This window comes from Vanellus vanellus, assembly GCF_965231255.1.
Source record: "Vanellus vanellus genome assembly, chromosome: 4".
Classification (NCBI taxonomy): Eukaryota; Metazoa; Chordata; class Aves; order Charadriiformes; family Charadriidae; genus Vanellus; species Vanellus vanellus.
In genome coordinates this window covers 30,032,948-30,053,044 of record NC_138909.1, presented here as the reverse complement: position 1 = coordinate 30,053,044, position 20,097 = coordinate 30,032,948, and the positions used below count along the sequence as shown (strand labels likewise).

Here is a 20,097-nt window from a genome sequence, read left to right as displayed (position 1 = left end):
CTGTAAACTCCTGGATAAATTGCATTTACATGCAATTTAGAGACCTGTTCTCTCCACAGAAAAGCTGATGTGCTGTAGAGTATTATGGGGCAACAGAAGAGTGGATCAATCTCTCATTTAAAAATACTGTATTTTATTTATATTTATTTACTTAGGAAAACCTAAGGGTAAATGAGCTGAGAGTGTCACCGGTGATGAACCCACGCAAAGACCATGAGACACGAGATCTTCACAACTGTATTACACACAAAACCCAAGAAGTGAGACCCTGTTTGGGCGCTTTTATCTGAGCCTCAGGAAAAACACCTAAAGCAACAGCTTTCATAGAAATAGCTTTCTTCTTAGTGGAAGCAGGATGCAGCTTGCATCCAAATTAGTAGCATTACCTTGCCAAAGTATCACCCACATAAGAAAGCCAGGATATTTATTGATTGTACCGACACGTCACTGCTAGTAAACTTGCTTTCACAACACTCAACCACATCTTTGATAACGCCATACACCCAATCTGCTTTCCAATATGTCGTGGTAGCTGGCCTGAGGATACACCCCACCATGTGCCCGGTTCCCTGTACAGCAAGAGATCTGTGGGTTGCTCATCTAAGCCAACAGCATGATGCTGATCGGGCTCAGCCGGCTGAGCTAAACTCCATGGGAGCTATTTTGGTGGTCTCTCCAGTACTGCACGATACAAGAAGCATGGCCTAAAGTAACATCCACCTACAACACACTAGTAGATCATTTCAGATTCAGTACTATGTACAATTTACTCTTAGTATACTGAGGAGCTGTGGTATTTCTTCAGAGACGTGTTATTTGACTGAGGATTATTGAATCTTTCTGTCCACTGGGCTGCAGAGGGATGCTGCACTCCGGCTATACCACCAGGTTAAGAAACTTCAACAACCTGCCTCAGTTCTTCAAAGAGGGGCGTGAGCTCCTTCTCTAAACTTACAATCAGCCCTGGAAAGAGAGAAGAGAAAGAACATCCCATCAAACGATGTAACTGAGAAGCCTCTCTCCAAACCCCGCAGCTCCCTCCCCTCCCAAGTCACAGGTAGTGTTTTCTAAAACACGAAGCATTTCCCTTTAGCTGCTCGCTCTCCACAGGAATAGCAGGCAGCACCCCGAGGGAGGGTGCCGACAGCCCCCAGCACCAATGGGGGCACAGTCACGTGCAAATCACCTAAAACTTGAAAATTTTTTACACATGCCTTTCCCTTCTCCCCTTCACAATATGCTGACAAAATTCACAGCAGGAGAAAAGTTTATATACCTTGAAGTAAATTTAGGTAATTTTCAATTATTTAAACACTTGGGCCTTAAAATACTGCAATATTTAAAATACATGTGAAGACATACCGGTGTTGGCATTGCTGCTAGCAATGAAACTTACTACCAAAGGTAAGCGATTGAACTGCACCACCTGCAAGGAAAAAGAACAGCCTTCAGCCAGAAGCTAACATATGTTGGATGTCAGAGCTCTGCCGCATAAATTCTTTCCGAAACAAGCGGCCTCCTCAGTTTAAAGGACAAGCAGGAACAAGAGCCACAGAGCTGACTTTTCAGCAAATCTATACCATAAGATTCACAGTTAAAAACACCAACAGAACTTACACCACAGTACTGGGAGCTGCATGTGGAAAGCCTGGTGTTTCCCTCCCTCCTTTGTTCTGCAGTGTTATCCACCAGAAATCTAACTCAGCTGCAAATGGAGACCATGCTTTCCACAGGTAACAAGAGGGCAGGCAGGTTTATTGCTTTATAATACTATTCCACATACAGCAGTATCTCTTCTTCCATTAATAGCAACTGGAACCTTGAGCACAACAATAAGCTCAGAGCATCAAGAGAATCAAAGCAAGATACTCAACACGTATAAACTCACTCATTCACCCATTTATCTTCCAAACAAAGCTAGATACTGTAGGCTTAACAGCTGGCCAGTTTACTGCAGTCATAATAAAAAGCTCTCAAGGCACTAGAACTTGAGAAGGAGCAGAAATGTAGTAGATGATGGATTTCAGGACACAAATAATTGGTTTGTAAAGAATGTGAGCCGTATTTCAAAGCTTTCTTACCTCAAAGTCATACTGGCAGCAAGATTAGCTATGAAGTAGGCTGCATGTGCTTATTTAACTTTAGGTGTCACTGATTGTAAACAAATATTGTTTGTAAAAGAGAACATAAACCCTTCATAACAGATTCTGAAGGCCACAAGAGCAGCACCGGCTTCAAATTCCCAATTACTACTTGTTCAGAAAACATGACCATTTTCAACCAGTAAATTTCAGTTTTGAGAAACTTAACAAATAGTGTGAAAGTTTAGCTTAGCCATTTAAGCAGTGAGAGAAAAAAACCACAAATACTTCAATAGCAGCCAAGTGGGAATCTAGCAAAGTTTAAACCACCCTCTCTCCCTTGTTCAGTGTAACGTAGCAACAGCTCAGGTCACTGAGAACAAACCACACCAAGGTTACTCACCTGGTACGTATTGTAATAGCAGATGATACTTTTGTTTTTAGAAAGTCCTAGTTTACTGCCCTGATCTGTGGCAAGGGCAAAGGTGGAGAGAAAGCCAGGTCGCAGTGCATGTTCTGGAGCGTTATCATTGGCAACTGAAACAAAACAAGAAAATCCTTATCTTTACATGGTACCTCTGACTGCATCACAAGTCCTCATCCAGCTTGTTGCTGTGCCAACAGCAGATCTGCCATTGGGGAACCTGTAGCACATCTTACATGCTTCCGCAATGAGTACAGGATGAGCAGTACATCATTTAATATTCTGTACGTGATCACTGCTCATTACACCAGCATCCCCCCTAGCACACCTAGAAAACAGCCTCTTCCTTTACGATACACAGCCTGTGCTGATGTCATTTTGTTCTGCGTCCCTTGCTGTTTGCAGCGATTCCAGCCTTTGAATTGATTACTGGCACACAGTCACTTGAATGAAAACAGGGGAAGATGCGCACATTCTGCTAAGTGTTTAAATACTTTGGGACATTAAAAAAAAAAAAAATCTGCAGTAATTAAATCTTTGTATTCTTAAACTAGTGTACTTACAACATAAAAACATCTTAAACAAGGACTGCAGAGATATGATAAAAAACACAGTACCAAAAAGCAAACTAAATTAGGTAATGTGTGTAAAAATTAGATGCAATTGCTTTGGAGCACAAACCAGCCAAGTCAACAAAATACTGATAAGCTCTCTCTTGTACTTTGCATCAAACAGCTTGCGAGTCACTTGAAGATACAAGGGCCTTACAGCACTCCAACCCTTTTCACTGAGGAAACTTTCTGTGGCCTACAATTATTGAGGACATAAACAAAAGGATAAATTTAAAGAGGTACATAATCAACTACTGAACTTGAAATAAAAGTCTAGTTTCATTCTTCAATTTTGGATAGTCAGGTACTGGGCATGACCAGAGAAGATTCTGCTGTCCTTTTCCACCCCCTGCTGTTCAATCAGGATTTCGGTTGCCGGGCACAGCAAGAAGCTGAAGTTACCTTTGATAACAGGCACGCCATCTCTATCTGACACTACAATAGCATGAAGACCTTCAACGCTGCCAAAAAAAAAAAAAAAATTAAGAAGAGACACCATTTAAAAAACAAAGTAGTTAGTAGCAAGTATCTTTTTTCCTAAACAAATGTGCATGGAAGGGCAAAATAGGGAAAAAAAATGGATGCCTTCACTAATTTACTATCTCACTGAAAGGGACTCGTTCTGCTTAGTACAGGCGGTCTCTCGGGACAATAAAAAGAGAAATACAATATAAGACTACTGAAAACTGCAGGGAACTTTTAGCTTCAGAAAGAGGACTGACTGACACTACTGATCCGGTTTTGTCAGTCGAGCGGGACCCTCTGTACGCTGCCCTCCCTTCACGAGTGCCGCTTCCACCGCACCCACACCCGGCCTCACACTGGAGCCGTTTATCGATGCTGGCAACCGGCAACTACCGAAAAGGGAATTGCGAAGGATTATGCGACCGAGTCACCAGGAAGTGTGTGTGTGCGTGTCCCTCCCCCGCCCCAGTCGGTCGGGTTTCAGGTAATGGCCCTCACCGCCGGGCCCGCCACGCCAGTTACCTCGGCAGCTTCTTGTACAGAAACCTCTTCAGGTCCTGGGGGCAGAGACGGCGGACACGTTACTTATCTCCACAAGCACCGAGGGGGGCGCCCCGCTCCCCCACATGCCGCTCCGGGGCGGCTCTTCCTTCCCTTCCCTTCCCTTCCCTTACCACCAGGCCCCGGCGCACTCGACACCCCCCCCCCCCAACCTCCCCAGCCCTCCTCTCAGCCGCCCGCGCCCCAACCGCGGCCCAACTTACGTCGGCCATGGCTGGGGACCTGCTGCCGCCTCCGCGGGCCTGCGAGACAAGAGGGCGCCTGGTCACCCACAGCGCGGCCTGAGGCCTGTTCGTCTCCTCCCTCCCCGGCCCCACCACCATAGTATAGGCTGCCCCTATCCGCCCTGGGAAGGGCCACGACCACCATCGCACTTGGGGGGGGGGGAAGTGCCGCCCTGCCCGCCCCGCCCTACCTGCGCTGCCGTTTCCCTCAGCGTCCACCCCCGCGGCTCCGCTTCCCCTTTAAGCCTCGATCATATGACAGCGCTCCGCCTTTCCCGCACCCGGAAACACTTCCCCGTCGACACCGGGTTAGTGCTGCTGTTTCCTCTCTCTCCCCGGTCGCCCCGGCGACGTGAGGCGGGGGGACTGGGGAGGCCCTAGTTTTGCCCCCCCCCCCTTTTTTTTTTTTTTTGCTTTACGTATTAAACCGTCTTTATGTCAACCTGCGAGTTTTTCCTCGCGTTTACCCTTCGGATTCTCTCCCACCCGGGGAGGATGGGGGGGGGGGGTTAAACCGGGAGGGTGGGAGTTTTGTCTCCAGTTCCAGCGTCAGCCGCTCTGTACGCGGAGCAAAGCGGTATTGAGGGGGAAAAGTCTGTCCCGCCTGAAGGGTAACATCCGTCACTAAACGTTGTGTTTTAAAGATTAATCTCTCAAAATCCGGAGAAACCTGACACTCGGAGCTAGTTCCTGCCAGAGTGAGAAGTCTCACAGTTATCCTGGAGGGTTTCTAATCAGAGTCACAGACTGGTCAGGGTTGGAAGGGACCTCTGGAGATCACCTACTCCAGCCCCCCCCGCCAGAGCAGGGTCACCTACAGCAGGTGGCACAGGACGGCGTCCAGGCGGGTTTTGAATGTCTCTGGAGTGGGAGACTCCACCACCTCTCTGGGCAGCCTGTTCCAGTGCTCTGCTACCCTCAAAGTAAAGTTTTTCTTCATGTTGAGATGCAGTTTCTTGTGTTCCAGTTTGTGCCCGTTGCCCCCTGTCCTGTTGCTGGGCACCACTGAAAAGAGTCTGGCCCCATCCTCTTGCCACCCGCCCTTTAGGTATTTATAAGCATTGATGAGATCCCCCCTCAGTCTTCTCTTCTGCAGGCTAAACAGACCCAGGTCTCAGCCTTTCCTCTTAACGGTGCTTTTTTTTCCCCTATATTCATGACATTTGTACTGTTTGCTCCCAAAAGTATCTTGATGATATGCCAAATACGGCATAAAATTTCACATTTGTTACATGGTACCTTTTCTTCCAGGCCCAACCCAGAAAGCAGCACCCAGAGACCGGCAATGCCTGCATGGCTGCAGTGAATCGTTAGGGGATGGGGGATACAGCACTGGGGCTTCTGACCGCCAGTCGCCATGAGTCCTTATGACCAAAGCTTTCTCTGGTAAAACTGACTGCAATCCGTCAACCAGATTTAGACAACTGGGAAGCTTGTACTTTTTAAAGTTATAGCTCCAGAAATTTGCATATTAACACTTTTAAAAAAAAAAAAAACCAACAATGTTTGCTTTTACTATTACATTTTCATTCTGCGCTCTTTGACAGATTTACAAGAAGAAGGAATAACAACTGTTTAAGGGTTGAATTAAATTTATGGAACAAACCAGCTTAAAAAACATATTCTTGCCCTCTCATTTTAATCCTTTTACGGCACTCATTACAAAATTACATAAAAAATGTATATAATTTAAAGTTGTCTCTGCTGCCTATTTAAATGCATCTGTTACATTTTAGTGACTATAATGTTCTACCTTTTCTTGGAACCTTGTGAAAAAAATCAAGACTGTTTAAAAAAAGTAAAGAACTCAACTTTAATCTTGTTTTACCTAAACAATTAGAGAACTTGTAGGGAAATGTTCATCAGATGTGAACACTGAACTCACTTGTCACTCAGGATGCTCCATAAATAGAACACATACTGATGCTGTATTTCAGCAGATGCAAATCATCTCCCTTTTCCATTATGATGTGTCAAAGTGCCATGCCAAGACTTTTCACTTTTTGCAGGACTTTCCTGCTTGCTTTTCTAAAGGAAAAATCAAGGACCCAGGCTTGTGCTATCTTCAGTTATGACCTGTATTTAATCTAGAATTAAATAAAAAGAGTAAGGAGTTAATTCTAGGTAGCTAGGAAAGTTGAAGGATTTTTAGTCAGGCTGTTCAAAACCAGTTTTGTTTTTCCCTGTTCTTTCCCATATCTTATTTTAACGAGAATTTCACCTCCTGAAGAAAAGTCATCTGAAAAGATTCAAGTACTCCACCCTCTTCAATTAGCACCTTGCTCCTAAGAACATTCATTCTGAACTTTCCAGCAAATTATCTTCCCTGGTTTTGTTGAAGGAATGTCATTTCTGAAGAAAAAACCTTTAGACTTGAGAAGAAAGTAACAACCACGAGCAGAGAAACACCCACTTGGAATATTAAAACAATGTTTGCAGGCCGTATTTACAGCAGGTTAATCTTTATGCTACAGGAAATAGCAGCATCCTTCTGCACGCTACTGAGTATTTCAAAGTGTGCAACTATTTAATCTGTTAAATGCTAAGTAGCATTCTTCCACCAATATAAACATATTATTTGTTTCCTCCTTCGACAATGGCAATTGCAAAAGATAATCCAATGAAACGTAGCAGCCTTAGGTCTCACTTTTAAACTGCTGGGACGTCTGCATTGCCATAAGACAGAGCCACTGCATTATTCCAGTTTGCTGAGGCACTGACAGCAATCTAACCAACCCAAAACAGCTCAACATTCACCCATTTACCTGCTTCTCAGCTGCAGCAGAATTAACTGCAGGGCAAACATAACCCACCTGATTATTATAAGCAGCTTTGATAAGGCCATCTCTTCACTCTGACTTCACTGTTCTGATATTTGACAAATCCATTATACATCCTTTTTCCTCTTAAATAAAAGATCACCTGCAAGCTCAGACTCATTTGTCAATGGGAAGGCCTGAGTACTTGTAAAAGCCTTTGGAACAAATTTCTTCTATTAAGAAGACACAGGAGTACCAATAAGTACTTTGATAGTTTGTTTTCATTAGTATAATTACAATACATTCTGGACAGTTACAAAATCCGTGGAATCACGTTTTCTCCATAAATTTCTATTGCAAACTTCAAGCATTTGGGTGCCTTTCCATTAGTTCTGCACACTTTTCCTGTAATCTTTATAAGGACATCCAGTACAGCAACTCTTGTTTTTTTTTAGTGTCAGCAACTTTTAGTTCTGCTTTGTGCCTCAGGCTTTGATGTCCACCTTGAATGCTGGTTTAGCTGCTCAGTTAACAGCCTACAGCTACTCTCTCTCATGTTACACCAATTCAATAAAGGACATTTCCAGTAGGTCTGTTTAGAAAAGGTATATAAGCAAAATGATTTCTGGGTCACTTAGAGCAATAGCATTTAGCGTATTTCCAAACTCAAATCCTGCTCCAGAGCAGAAGGAATTCCAATGAAGTCAGTCAAGTATTTAAACTTTTAATTTAGGAGGAGAATTTGGCTCCACATAAACTGATCGCATTGTTCAAAGATAGCAGCTTTCTCAAACAAAAATTACTGCCCTGGCATTTTCAAATACAAGAAACATTCTGCTGCATAGCACTGTTAAAATGTAAAAACATCAGCTACTGAACCTAAAAACATTTTCAACCCACTTTCAATAAACTTCAAGTACATTGTACTTAGCTGCTTCGAAACACCTCTTTGCATCAGCAGGTGTAGCTACATATAGTTTCCACGTACAGGCCACTGAGTTACACAATCTTGTACGTAGGAGCTGAATGGTACGTTTGCTCATTTCTAGGAAGTCAGTCCAGCAACGTTCTGGTCCAGAGAAATGCACACCCTACCTCTTCTGCCCCGGGACAAGTGATATGGCTCTGACCACAGGAGCACACTGCAAACTAGCAAAGCATTTAAATAGTTGGCAAAAGTGTTGAAAGGCACATAGCTTGTCCTTAGCAATATTTCCCTGTTCCACTTGTGGTGCCCATTGAGGAATCAGTGTTGGGACCTAGCCTGAAATAAAAAAATAGTAAGAAAATGGAAGCCTCCCAGGAAAAAAAATGAGGTTGCTTTTTTTTTTTTCTTTTGAGCTTTAAAATTTTACTATTGCATGTTTTCCTCTACCTTTCCAGTGAAAATTAAGGAAGCTATGGATGCATGTTAACCATACGTATGGACTTACTACTACTGGAATACCAAATGGTAGAGCTGCTGTAAACTGTTGCAAGTACTAAAAGCAATGCTTATAATGGTCTGTACAGCATTTGCAAATATTTACTTTGAAAAGAGATTAGTGTAGTTCTTAGTTTTCTCAGCATTGCTTAGAAACGCTAAAAAACTACAACAGCTAACTGCTACTCTACACCAGATCAATATAGCCCAACAGATATTTAGGAATATATGCCATTATATTTAAAAATACCAAGTTCCTCTAAGCTGGTAAACCTAGAAGATTTTACATAGAGATAAAATATTAAAAATTCTTGTTTCAACTCCACACACTTGACATCTGAATAGGAGTGATGTAATCATACTATTTATTCCATCAGTGAGACAAAATGTTGTATGGAACTAAATTTCTGAGATTTTAAATAGAAAGTCATTTAACTCGTATATACACAAAGTGTTCTTTCCACAGATATTTACATGGCAAATATGTTAGAGGAGAACCACTATGACTAAGTCTCTACAAGTATAGCATCCTTTCTGAGCTATTCTCTCTGCTGAAAGAATTCACAGAAGCTTTGAAGTAAAGTCTAGACAATTAAAGTTACCTATATTTCACAGTAGGTAAAGAAGCCATTAAATGATATTTCAGCATAAGGTTTCTGGAAACAGCTACACAGTAGAGTTTTACATCCACCCCTCTCTTCCAGCATTCATGGTGAAACTAAATCTCTTCTTAATTTACAAGAGAGATAACGGCATACGTAAAGATGTACATGTATAATTGTAGTTCATCCTCCTCGATAGAGGCTGGTCAGCCGTTCTAGTTCTTTGCAGTTGTCCATGGGCATGGAGTCTGCTTTCTTTCGGAGACGGTCATCTCGATATACTTTTGCTGCATAAAGTAAGTCTGTTTCTTTAACGAAAAAAAAGAGAAAATATTTTTCATGTTAAAAACTGAATACTTTGCACATGATACATTCCTTCTCAGAGTTGTCCAAAACACCTCAGGTTTAATCCTTGCCCTTTTTTCCTTCTGTCTATTCTAACTACCCACAGACACCAGCTAAACACCACTGCTACAGCTTCCCTTTGCTGGATCTTCACAAGCATTTCATTTTTTGCAGCAGCGAAAGTGATAACAGCCTTCCAACACCCTCATATTTCATATAGCAGTTCCTGATTAAAGAAGAAACACACAACCCCCCCGCTACTACTTCTGTCAGACCTCATTAAACAATACAAATATAGGCCACACTCAGTGATCTTGCATATTATTGACAGGTCTAGCATCTTATCTGTGCCCAAAAATCAATTCTGAATGTTAAGCCCATTACTTCAGCTGATGCTGCCTCAGACTGCCAGTGTTCAGAGGTATTAATAAAAGAGCTCTCTGAATTATACTGATGTTCAATCGCTTGACATTACTGAGCATTTTAATTCTGTAAAATCTTTTTCAGCCCTTCAACTCAAAATGCATTAGCGAGGCATTCTTAAATGTCAATCAACACTGGAAAGATTTTAACTGTCAAGGAGATCCAACACACAACAGGCATTTTAAATCTGTAAACCCACAAAATCAGCTGTTTCTATAAATAGAGAAAATCTATTAGGGGCTGCTTTCTCAAAATCAATTTGGGTAGTTTTCACAACCTGATAAATTGCAAATAGCAAATACCACCTTCAGGTTATTTCTCTTCTTTATACTACGGTCAGATGTTTCTCTAGTCATCACATTTTCCTCAGTAAATATGTATATATGGAATCATGGGCCTCTTTGCATTGTCCAGGTCTCTGTTCATGCTTAAAAAAGTAAGCGTGTCAAGAATAAATGCTGAAAAATGGGAAAGGTATTCTTTCTCCTTTTTCCCTCCACAGGTGGAAATTGCATATCAACTAAACCTTTTCAAAGATATTTAGACAGTAAATATATTACAGGAGACACAAATATAACATGCCAGTAAAACTAAGTGTAATGATGAGGTCAATACAAACTATCCTTCCAGATCTACACTCCACTGAAAAAAAATATACAAATAATATGTCCTCTTTTTATTGTGCTGGATTATATCTTGTCTTTAATTTTTTGTTAACAACCACGATCATTTTTGTAAACTATTTTATTATAGGATTACCAATCATTCATCTAGCAACCACTTGCAGATGAAAAATTAGGTACTCATTTCATGAAGAGCAAACATATTCAAACATTTCAAGATGATCAAAGGACAACCTAGCTGGAAAAATACAAGAGTTTTTTTATATTTGCTTATGAATTATACCCAAAAATTCTCTGATGCTTTCTGGGAAAAATTATTCTGATCAAATCTAGTACTCTGGGCAACAATCTGAAAGTTTTCCCCCAAAGCACTGGTGTTCCTCTTGCATACTGTGACGCATCAGCAGAGATTTTTGCCTGTGGTTATTTCCTGTGGGCAATTTGTAAAATCGTAGATATTTACTTGTGCATAAGCAATGTGTAATCATGAGTAAGGAGCATAAAGCCTCCAGGAAGCGTTGGGCCTGCTATGCATAGGCAACATGGTTTGTGTTTGTATATGTACAGGCCAACTGTAATGAACACGTGCAGTCCTGTTCAGGCATTTGACTAGCTGTGATGCCGGGCGGTCTTTTACAACTGAGAGAAGCTAAGGGACTATCTCAGCTGAAAGGCTTGGCATCACTGGATTGCAGAGAGTAAAGCTGTGCAGGAATACACAATTTTGCTCAGGGAAGAGCATTCTGTTTGCTTCTGGTTAGTTTACTGACAGTTCCTGAACAGATTATTTATCCAGGAAGATATTACTGAAGTTTACCAGCCGAAAAGTTGAAAACATGTGGTTTCAACACTGCTGTCATTTTAGCAGCTCTGTTCTCACAGAGCGTGAAGGGGTCATGAAATGGTCACAGATAATAGAATAACAAGCTAAATTTGCTGGTGATTTGGAGATGGCCGATGCTATTCAGTAGTCTTATGCTTTAACACTGAATTCTAGGCTCCTGCAAGAAAATAGCTCCTTGTATAATACCAAATTAGATTGGAAAAATAGACGGCAAACTAAGAAAAACCCCCTGTTTTTAAGGTCTGATATAGCCACAGTACCAAGTCCAGGGAGAAAAATTATTCATCACTGGCAAAAGAATAAGGACCGATTTACAGCTTGTGATGTTTTACAGGACATCCTGTGTGTCCTTGGTCGCCTGGAAAAGCAGTGTTTGTCTGTACTGTGGTCCAAGGCAGATTATATTTTCCTTTTCCGGAAGCACCTCTGTAAGCTTTTGTTTCATTTATTTATTTAAATACAAGCACCTAGGGAAATGAGATATTCCCATGATAAAATAACGTGGAAGAGATTAGAATTCCTAGCTTTTGTCCTTAACTTAGAGCGATCTCTTTCTCATTATCAATTCACTGTAGTCCTTAATCTTATGAGAAATGGTCACAGATAATAGAGTAGCAGGTTAAAATTGCTGATGATTTGCAGGTGGTTGTTAGGTCACTGAGTAAAACACAGAAATTAAGTGACACTGGGGACACTTTTAGAAGTGAGAAACAATAGGGAACCTCACACTTGCTTTCGCATTCAGGTATTTTAATAGCACAAGCCCTTGATTCTTGCCTGAGCCCATCTTTTTTTTATAGTAATGCATGCTTTCATGAAATTAGGCATATTACCAAACTTACTTTGTTGCCTCTCCTTCCAACAGTTATTACGAATGTTGGACACATAATCCTCTTCCACACTCTTTTCCACTTTCTGTAATGACACTCCTTTGTATTCATTTCTAAAGTCCTTGTTGACATAATAAACAACACGCAAGTTTTCTGTCTCCATTTTTATGGTCTGCCCTGTACTTCTGCAAAAAAGGAGCGAGGGGGGAGAGAGAGACTAGATACTGATTTGAAATACACTTTTAAAAAATATTGCTATTACAGAAGAACAGCACATCACTGAATTTGCCCTTTCAAGACAAGTAATGAAATGAATGGCTGTATAATCTACCAGAGAATAAAATTACTACTTTTACCTGAACATTAAACTTCTCATGCTTAAACCCTTGATCTTGAAAAAAAAAAAAAACAACCAACCCCTTTAAAAAGACACTTGTTTCACATCTCTTTAGTCAAATATACACTTTGTTAATAGAAAATTACATTCAAACTCAACAGAAAGAAAAACAGGTCACTATTCTGCAGCAACCCAGTACAGGCATCTCCATTCTAAAGTGTTTTCTGCCAGCCCTGACAAATCCGTTTTCCTGCTGGCATTCTGTGGATTAAAAATCAAAGATTGTGCGCAAACGTTTTGGCAGAGAAGTGTTTCTAAGCATCACAACAGCTGAGTTGCAGAAGGGAAAAACATCACACTCTGGAAATAAAGAACTACTAGCTAGTTGCATGCTTGATTGAAGTTATTTATTTCTCTCAAGTAAAAAAGGTTTATGTATCCTACTGTACAAACAAGGTAAGTTTCACTAGTAGAATTCTTTGCGAGAAAAAAAATATAAACTATTTTACCATCACCTAGAATGAAGAAAAGAATAGACAATTTCCCTGGCCCTCACCTAGTTCAAATCTTAAATAAGGATGACAAAGTTGCTTTCAAGAACTTCACTTGCTACAAGCACTGATGACCCCTAAAAGAATGATGAGCCTTAGAAGGTTTCAGGATTTGATTAATAATGCTGGAGATGCAAAATCCCTTGCAATACGCTATGTTGCACAGACCCACTGCCTTGTATTAGGCGGCCTCCTAAATCCCAGGTATCGCTGACCTCTGTTCTCTACTAACTTCTCACAACATGTTCTCAGTACCTAACTTTCAAGTTTTGTTCTGCTTCGTCTATACTTTCCCCCCCTTTCCTCACTGTTGGAAATCAAGGGCCAACTAATGGAAGGCTCTCTAAAATGCTTCTAAGCGGGAGAGGGTGATTACAACATCCTCCCCTCTGTTTTAATCTAATCGAATCAAATATTACTTACGATCTTGGGTATAAGGCATAAGGAGGGTTAGACACCATCAACTGGCTCAACAAGGAGACGAGGATCAACACAATAATAGGCATCAGCTGAATGAACATAGAGAAACCTCCCTAAGGAACAAACCAGATACAGCTATTTCATAAAACTGCATCAAGTAAACAGGTAAATTTGACAAGATGTAGTGCTAAGCATGACTTTCTGCTTTAAGCCTCAAAAGCTGCTAGGAAAACTGTAACTACAAACCTGCAAACACTGTGGTGTTATCTTAACTTTCCATTGCATTCACAATATTTATAGAGTGCTCAAGCTGCACTGTTCACGGGTTAGCATGTAGCCACAAGCAATTAGCAAATGAATAGCTGGATTCATTTGCATTGTACGCCATGATTTGGTCTCATCTATACAGTGATATGTAATTATACAGGACTGTATATAATTCACGTATATGAATATTGAGCTTTAAGTACAATTCTTACCTCAGCCCAAATGAATTTTTAAATGCAGACAAGGTTTAGTGACCAGAATTAGTGGCATATTTAGGCTAATACTATCAGTCCCTAGTAAGATAGTGACATAGAACAACAGATTTACAAAACCAGGCTATTATCTTCTCAAATTTGCATGCCTGTTTACCAATCAGTATGACTACCACCTGCCAAAGTTTTAAATTATGTAACTGGCAAGTATAAATCCTCCTCTACAGGACAGAGCTCCTGTACAGCCACATCACTGAAAGCAACTACCAGCAAATTTCACAATCCGCAGTTTAAAGTCAATAGTGCTTAAACATACATCACCCCTCTCTTCCTCCCTCTCATGTCCACTCTGACGGTGCTGATTAGGATGACTGTAGCCAGCACGACCATTAGAAAAAGAATGTACACTACCTAAGAAAGAAATATCCACATTTAAATAATGTTAAAAAACCCAACAAAACTATTTAGAGGTCAATACAGAAGCAACAACATAAGGCATTTAACATCACTGCACAATGACACGTAACTCAACTTTAAGATATCTTACAATTTCGAAGTTGTTTAAAATAAATATTTTAAGCTCTAAGACAACTGATTTGTTATTTCATGTACTGCAGAATCACCATAGTAACCCCAAAAACTGAACTCACATTTCTGGGATTTTGCAACACTTCGGGGAAAAATAAACTGTGATGCAGATTAAAGAGTTGGGGTCTGAGGCAGATTGGAGTAATTTTACTGTTTTATAATGTCACAAACTCTAATGCCACTCTGGGCAGTACCACTGTATCCCGATGAGTATACTGATATATACAAATACCTGTTGGAAAGGCCCCTCCAAAAAACATGTTGAATAGATCCTCTGGAGTAATATCTGCCTCACAACCTCTATGGAAGTTGAATCTACCGTTGCTAGGGTGATTGCATGTTTGCTCTTCACTGCCTGTAAGGTCATACTGCTTTCGTTTTTCTGGATTACTCAGCACAGCATACGCATTTCCAATTTCTGAAGCAAGGAATAAAAGACAACTCCCATAAATGAAAGATAAGAGCTATTCCAGCATGAAAATTGCAATTTCAAAGTCAAGAATAGGCAGCAAATTATGCCCTTTACTGTATGTTACAAATCAACTATAGTACAACAATGTCCAGAAACATCTCTACTTTTCTTAGCATAGCTTCCACAAAGTTTCCCACCAACGCTATTCAAAGGCCTTTTATCGTGTTGAACTAGGCAGAAGGCAGGAGAGCTTTGATCCCTTTTGTAGGGGAACACCTACACCTGTGGAAATGTTCTCTCTCACTGTGATTACAAAAAAAGCATCAAGCATTACAATGAAAGCTTTGAAGTGGGGTAATTGCAAAGTTCAGTTTGCTCTAGCAGCCTAACTCAAAACCATCATAGACTCAGGTTTTCTTCGGTTTCATTTAGTAAGTGGTGACTTCTTCAAATGCATCAACTTTATTGACTACAAGAGTGTGAATGTATTTTTTTATAGGCTTCTTAAGATATATTATGGATTACATTAATAACACAAAGTTTTGCATGACGTAACATGAAGAGTGCAACATGACTGCACAACAGGAACACATGTGTTCCCAAGGTTGTCAATATGAGCTCAATGTTTGGAGTGTCTGACCTGGATGCTTGTCCCTGTTCACACTACGTTATCACAAATGAACAACATCAATTTTGGCAATAGAAGGGGAAAAACGGAGTTACTGTGAAAAGACCACAAGCTCTGCTGACTTTACAAGCTTTACTTTACCCAAGCTGCTCTGCACAGACATACAGCTCCTGCGGATTGAAGGAAAATTTCTGTTGGCACTCGATCAACAATCTTCACTCAAGTCATATCTTCATTAAACCCTTTCTGCTTTCCTTTCCCACTCTTCCCCTGGGCTCTCCAAAACCAGGCTTCTTTTGCAGCCAACCAACACAAGGCACAGGAATTACATTTTTCAGTGTCGAAAAGCCATCAGTCATCAAAAATTCGTGAAAGGTGCAACACTCAACCTCAACACAGGCAAATAAGATGATGGCTTGGCATAATTAATGCTTTCAACATTATCCAATCTAAAAAAAAGTTAATAAGTCTTAGCTATAGGCCTTTTAAGATGCCCTTAGAAATAATTATTAGCAATTCCTTTCAGTGGAAGAGAGAACCCAAAGAAATAAAGCCTGGTAATTTGCACTGAGAGCGTGATATACACTACTGACGCCAAATATTACTACAAGGTTCCTCTGCTACTCAGCACAAGGACAAAACTGGTTGTAAAAATTTAGATTTTCCCAATAATTAAGAATTTAGGGAGACATAAATCAGGTGACTGACATAAAGTGAAGAGACCATACTGTCACGGTATGGTCAGCAATCTTTTTTTACTATTTGTTATTTGGTTTTGATTATTTGGTGCTAATTCATAACAGATTTGATTCAAAAATAGCTTTCTTTAAATAAAGGACATAAAAGAATGAAAAAACTACTCAAAAGTTTCAAAAGAAAGATTTTTGATGAAGTTGGTAAAAGAGATTCCATGAGATTAAAAGTGGTTATATTTGCACAAAGTTTTTAACCTAAAATATAACCTCAGGGAGACTGCTTAATATAACAGAACAGTAGTACTAGGTAGTTCAAGATATAAGTAAGTGCCTTGCCTAACATCAAACTCAATTCTGTTTTCTAATATGACCTTTGCTTAAAATAAAGCACTAGTATGAAATAATAGCTATTATTATGAAACTCCTTTTCTCAGCTAGATGTTAAACTCATCAGACACCTTTAAAGGCAAATGAAATCATAAATTTACTCAGCCATACAATAAGATTACAATAATTTTGATGCAAGAAAAAGGCTAGATTTCATGAAATAATTTTTAGTCAACAAGACTCCCCTACAAAATTTTCTGTTCATTTACTCATCCCGTTAAGAACCAGAAAGAGAAATTAAGCTGAAGACATCAAACTTGTACAAAGTGCTAAAGCTAAATAAAAAATAAAATGATAAGAAACTGATTTCTTACATTTTAAAGATTATTTAAAATGCTATTAAGAAGGAAGAATTCTTTTATTTATAGGGCTGGAGACAATTTTCTAAGAAGAATATATTTTTTAGATAAAGCCATCACATAGCTGTATTAAAATAATCATTAGCAATCAACTTTCCTGCTATATTCTATCTACTTTTCATCTGGAATTGTTAATAGAGTATTATACTTATCCTTTAAAGTCTGTATCAGAAGTCTTGCTCGGGACTTTTTTTTTCTTTTTTTCCCCTCCCCCAATTTAAGTGTTTTATCAGATTGACTTTTTCAAATGTCTGCATGTAAACCTCATGCAGGAAAAAAATAAGAAGGATGTACCACAAGTGTATTGTTTACTTATGTATGATAATTTCTTACACATTCACACTTTTCTTCATCTGTGTCTGAGATGAAGGTGTAGTTTTCTTTAAAAAGCTTTTCCTCAACAATTTTCCTTGTGCAGGGCTAAGCTTGGCAGCCTTAGGTCAGGTCAAGTCAGATTGTAAATTTTACCTAAGAAACGGTCAAAGGCAACTATTAATAAGGCCAGGTTGGAATCCCAGAGGTTTTGTGTGGAAAAAGTAGTAAAACTACACACATACAAGGAATTCTAATGAAAAGGTAACTAAGCCTGGCATGTGAAAACTGAATTTTACTATCAAGCATTACTTCAGTTTTGTTAAGCTCAAGTGAAGCAAAGATTCAAGATAGTAAGATTCAATTGACTACATTAAGTCAAAAAACACTAAAAAAATGCAATTTGGTTTCACAGATCAAGAATTTGCTTCCTGAACCTGAAAATTACAGTAAATCCTCTGAAACCAAACCCTACTACAGAAGTCTACATTATTTATCTATACTTTTAGGTATATGTTAAGATAATAAAGGTGAACTATTTTCTTGGATAAAAATGTCAGTTTAATATTAGCTACGAAACACCACATTGACAATTTTGTAAAAATACAAGAGACCAATGCAGATGAATTTCTTTTAAACTGACAAAGTTTAATCATAAAGGAAATTTTAAGTAAAAATAGTATTTTACTTTTAAAAGCCTCTGTTGCTCCTGGTGCATGGTTTTTGTCTGGGTGGAATTTCAAAGCAAGTTTTCTATAAGCCTTCTTTAGGTCTTCTTCACCTGCATCCTTTGACACCCCAAGGACTTCATAATAATTTTTACATTTCTTTATACTGCAAAAGAAAATGAGGTAAAATGTTGTAAACAAAGAGATGTAAAGGTAGTGTGTTAGAACACAGTTGCAAATGAGGTAATATATTGTACTGATACATTACATGTCTCGCTTTCAATATAATATATAAAAAAAATTTCACTCCAGAAACAAAGAATGCCATTTTTTTATAATAAACTCACTACTGAGCACAATAAACTATCATACTCAAAATTACTTACTATATATATTTATTTTACTACTTCTACTGTAGAACTACTACAGTTGTAAGAAAAGGTTTCAGTTTGCAATTACTGTAGCATTTCCTCATCCCCAATTATATGAATATTGCCGTTAATAATGCATAAAATGAAGATTCCAAATTTACTTTGCAGAGCTAGCCGGTAGGAAGGCCTGTTTTGACTGTCAACAGCAAATGCGCTTTGGTACGTGTGATATAAAACAAAACAAGCAATACCTCCTTTTCTCCAAACAAAAGTCAAGTCATAACACCATTCAAGCATTCATTTTTCAGGAAAATAAGGCACGTGAGAATACCTTTGCTGCTAGGAATGCACCTCGATCTTAACAAACTTTCTGTAAGTGTTTATATAAATTCAAAGAAACAATAACAGCTCCAGCTATTACAGATTCAGCTCATCTCATATGTTCAATGTAGCATTTTTTAAAACTCTGAAAACTCGGAAATATTCTTCCTGTAGGCGGTCTCACCCAGGCAGGAAAAGCAAAATCTGGAAATGATGTAATGATTTGGTATGCTTTACAATATTCAGAAGAGAGAAAGAGCAGTTACGGGGGAGAGAGAGAACATTAGTTTTATGGGGGCAGTAAGAACTGACCAAAGGAATAAATACACCTTAAAATCAAACCAAGTTACTTGGGTATGAATTCAGAAACTTAGAAAAATAAGGCCGAATCACAAAGTCGCATTGCGGAAATGAGGCACACTGACATTTGGCTTGTACCAAAAAAAAAAAAGGGCTGGTCTGAGCAAGAAATAGAAATCACATCCATAAATATTTTAAAAGCTTTGTGTGAGTCTCTTCACGTGGCTGTAACTGTGTCCACATTCTCTCAAATGCACAGATCTCTACATAAATATGGGTTTAGTGTTACAAAGACTATACACAGGGCAGCCAAGTGTAAAAAGGGGGTAAGCAAGCCTTTGGCATTTTTCATGAAAGCAAAAAGGGTACCCTGTAATTAAAGAAATGCTAGCATCAGAATTACAACCACATCCTCGTGTGTGGTCCTTCATAGTTTAGAAATTGACCAAATCAAATTTCATTTGAGGGATCCCTTTTCCTGCGTTCAAATAACACGAGCTTTTATGGAGGTCTCAGTGTAATGCTCACAAGAGCGCTGAATTGAATGTATGCAGGCAGCTGCCAACATGAACATCCCGTGAAATAAATATAGCTCATTATATTGAAGTAACACTTAATAACCTCCAGTTAGGAAGCTGATAAAGCTGACTAAAATGAACACAGTGAATCCATCATCAAGAAGGAATAGAAAGAAAATACTTTAAATTATACTCTGAATACTGGAAACTTTTATTTGTTAATTCGTACAAGAAGAAAAAATTTTGTTAGTGTACAGATCCCTTCATCCTTAGCCTCAGGACCTGGATTACTTATGAACTGTATCAAGAACAGACAGCTTTGTTTAAAAGTGTAACAGTATCAAATTAAGCTTTTATTTCAAGAAATGGCTATCTCAGCATCCAGTCTAAGTTCTTCTCTTCAATAATTCAGTATCTGAATTATCTGTTTGTGGACCAGACTCTTCAGAACTTTGGTTAATATAAAATTAGGTAGTGAGTCATCAACGTTTAGCAAAGTTGTTGTTGTATTAGCATTAAAACTACAGTGTTAAACG

General features: G+C 39.3%; 2 protein-coding genes across 3 annotated transcripts in view; both read right to left on the bottom strand.

Moving 5' to 3' along the window:
• Positions 1–111: 111 nt before the first annotated feature.
• Positions 112–4,642, bottom strand: LAMTOR3 (late endosomal/lysosomal adaptor, MAPK and MTOR activator 3). 2 transcript variants are annotated; one of them, XM_082482096.1, is made up of 7 exons: positions 4,558–4,642; positions 4,346–4,384; positions 4,104–4,138; positions 3,519–3,577; positions 2,485–2,639; positions 1,363–1,426; positions 112–963 (listed from the first exon to the last, which is right to left on the bottom strand). In XM_082482096.1, the coding sequence occupies exons 2-7, from the start codon at positions 4,352–4,354 to the stop codon at positions 890–892; spliced, it is 396 nt and encodes a 131-aa protein (XP_082338222.1). In that variant the 5' UTR covers positions 4,355–4,384; positions 4,558–4,642; the 3' UTR covers positions 112–889. The 2 variants fall into 2 exon arrangements, with proteins under 2 accessions (XP_082338222.1, XP_082338223.1); XM_082482097.1 differs by having other exon boundaries at positions 2,485–2,618.
• A 1,235-nt stretch (positions 4,643–5,877) lies between these two features.
• Positions 5,878–20,097, bottom strand: part of DNAJB14 (DnaJ heat shock protein family (Hsp40) member B14) — a 29,362-nt gene continuing 15,142 nt past the window's right edge. The window contains exons 3-8 of the mRNA XM_082482297.1: positions 18,072–18,217; positions 14,823–15,008; positions 14,319–14,413; positions 13,527–13,636; positions 12,228–12,400; positions 5,878–9,458 (exon numbers count right to left, since the gene is read on the bottom strand). Of these exons, the coding sequence (XP_082338423.1) occupies positions 9,334–9,458; positions 12,228–12,400; positions 13,527–13,636; positions 14,319–14,413; positions 14,823–15,008; positions 18,072–18,217 (835 nt within the window). The 3' untranslated portion in view covers positions 5,878–9,333. The remainder of the gene's footprint in view (positions 9,459–12,227; positions 12,401–13,526; positions 13,637–14,318; positions 14,414–14,822; positions 15,009–18,071; positions 18,218–20,097) is intronic.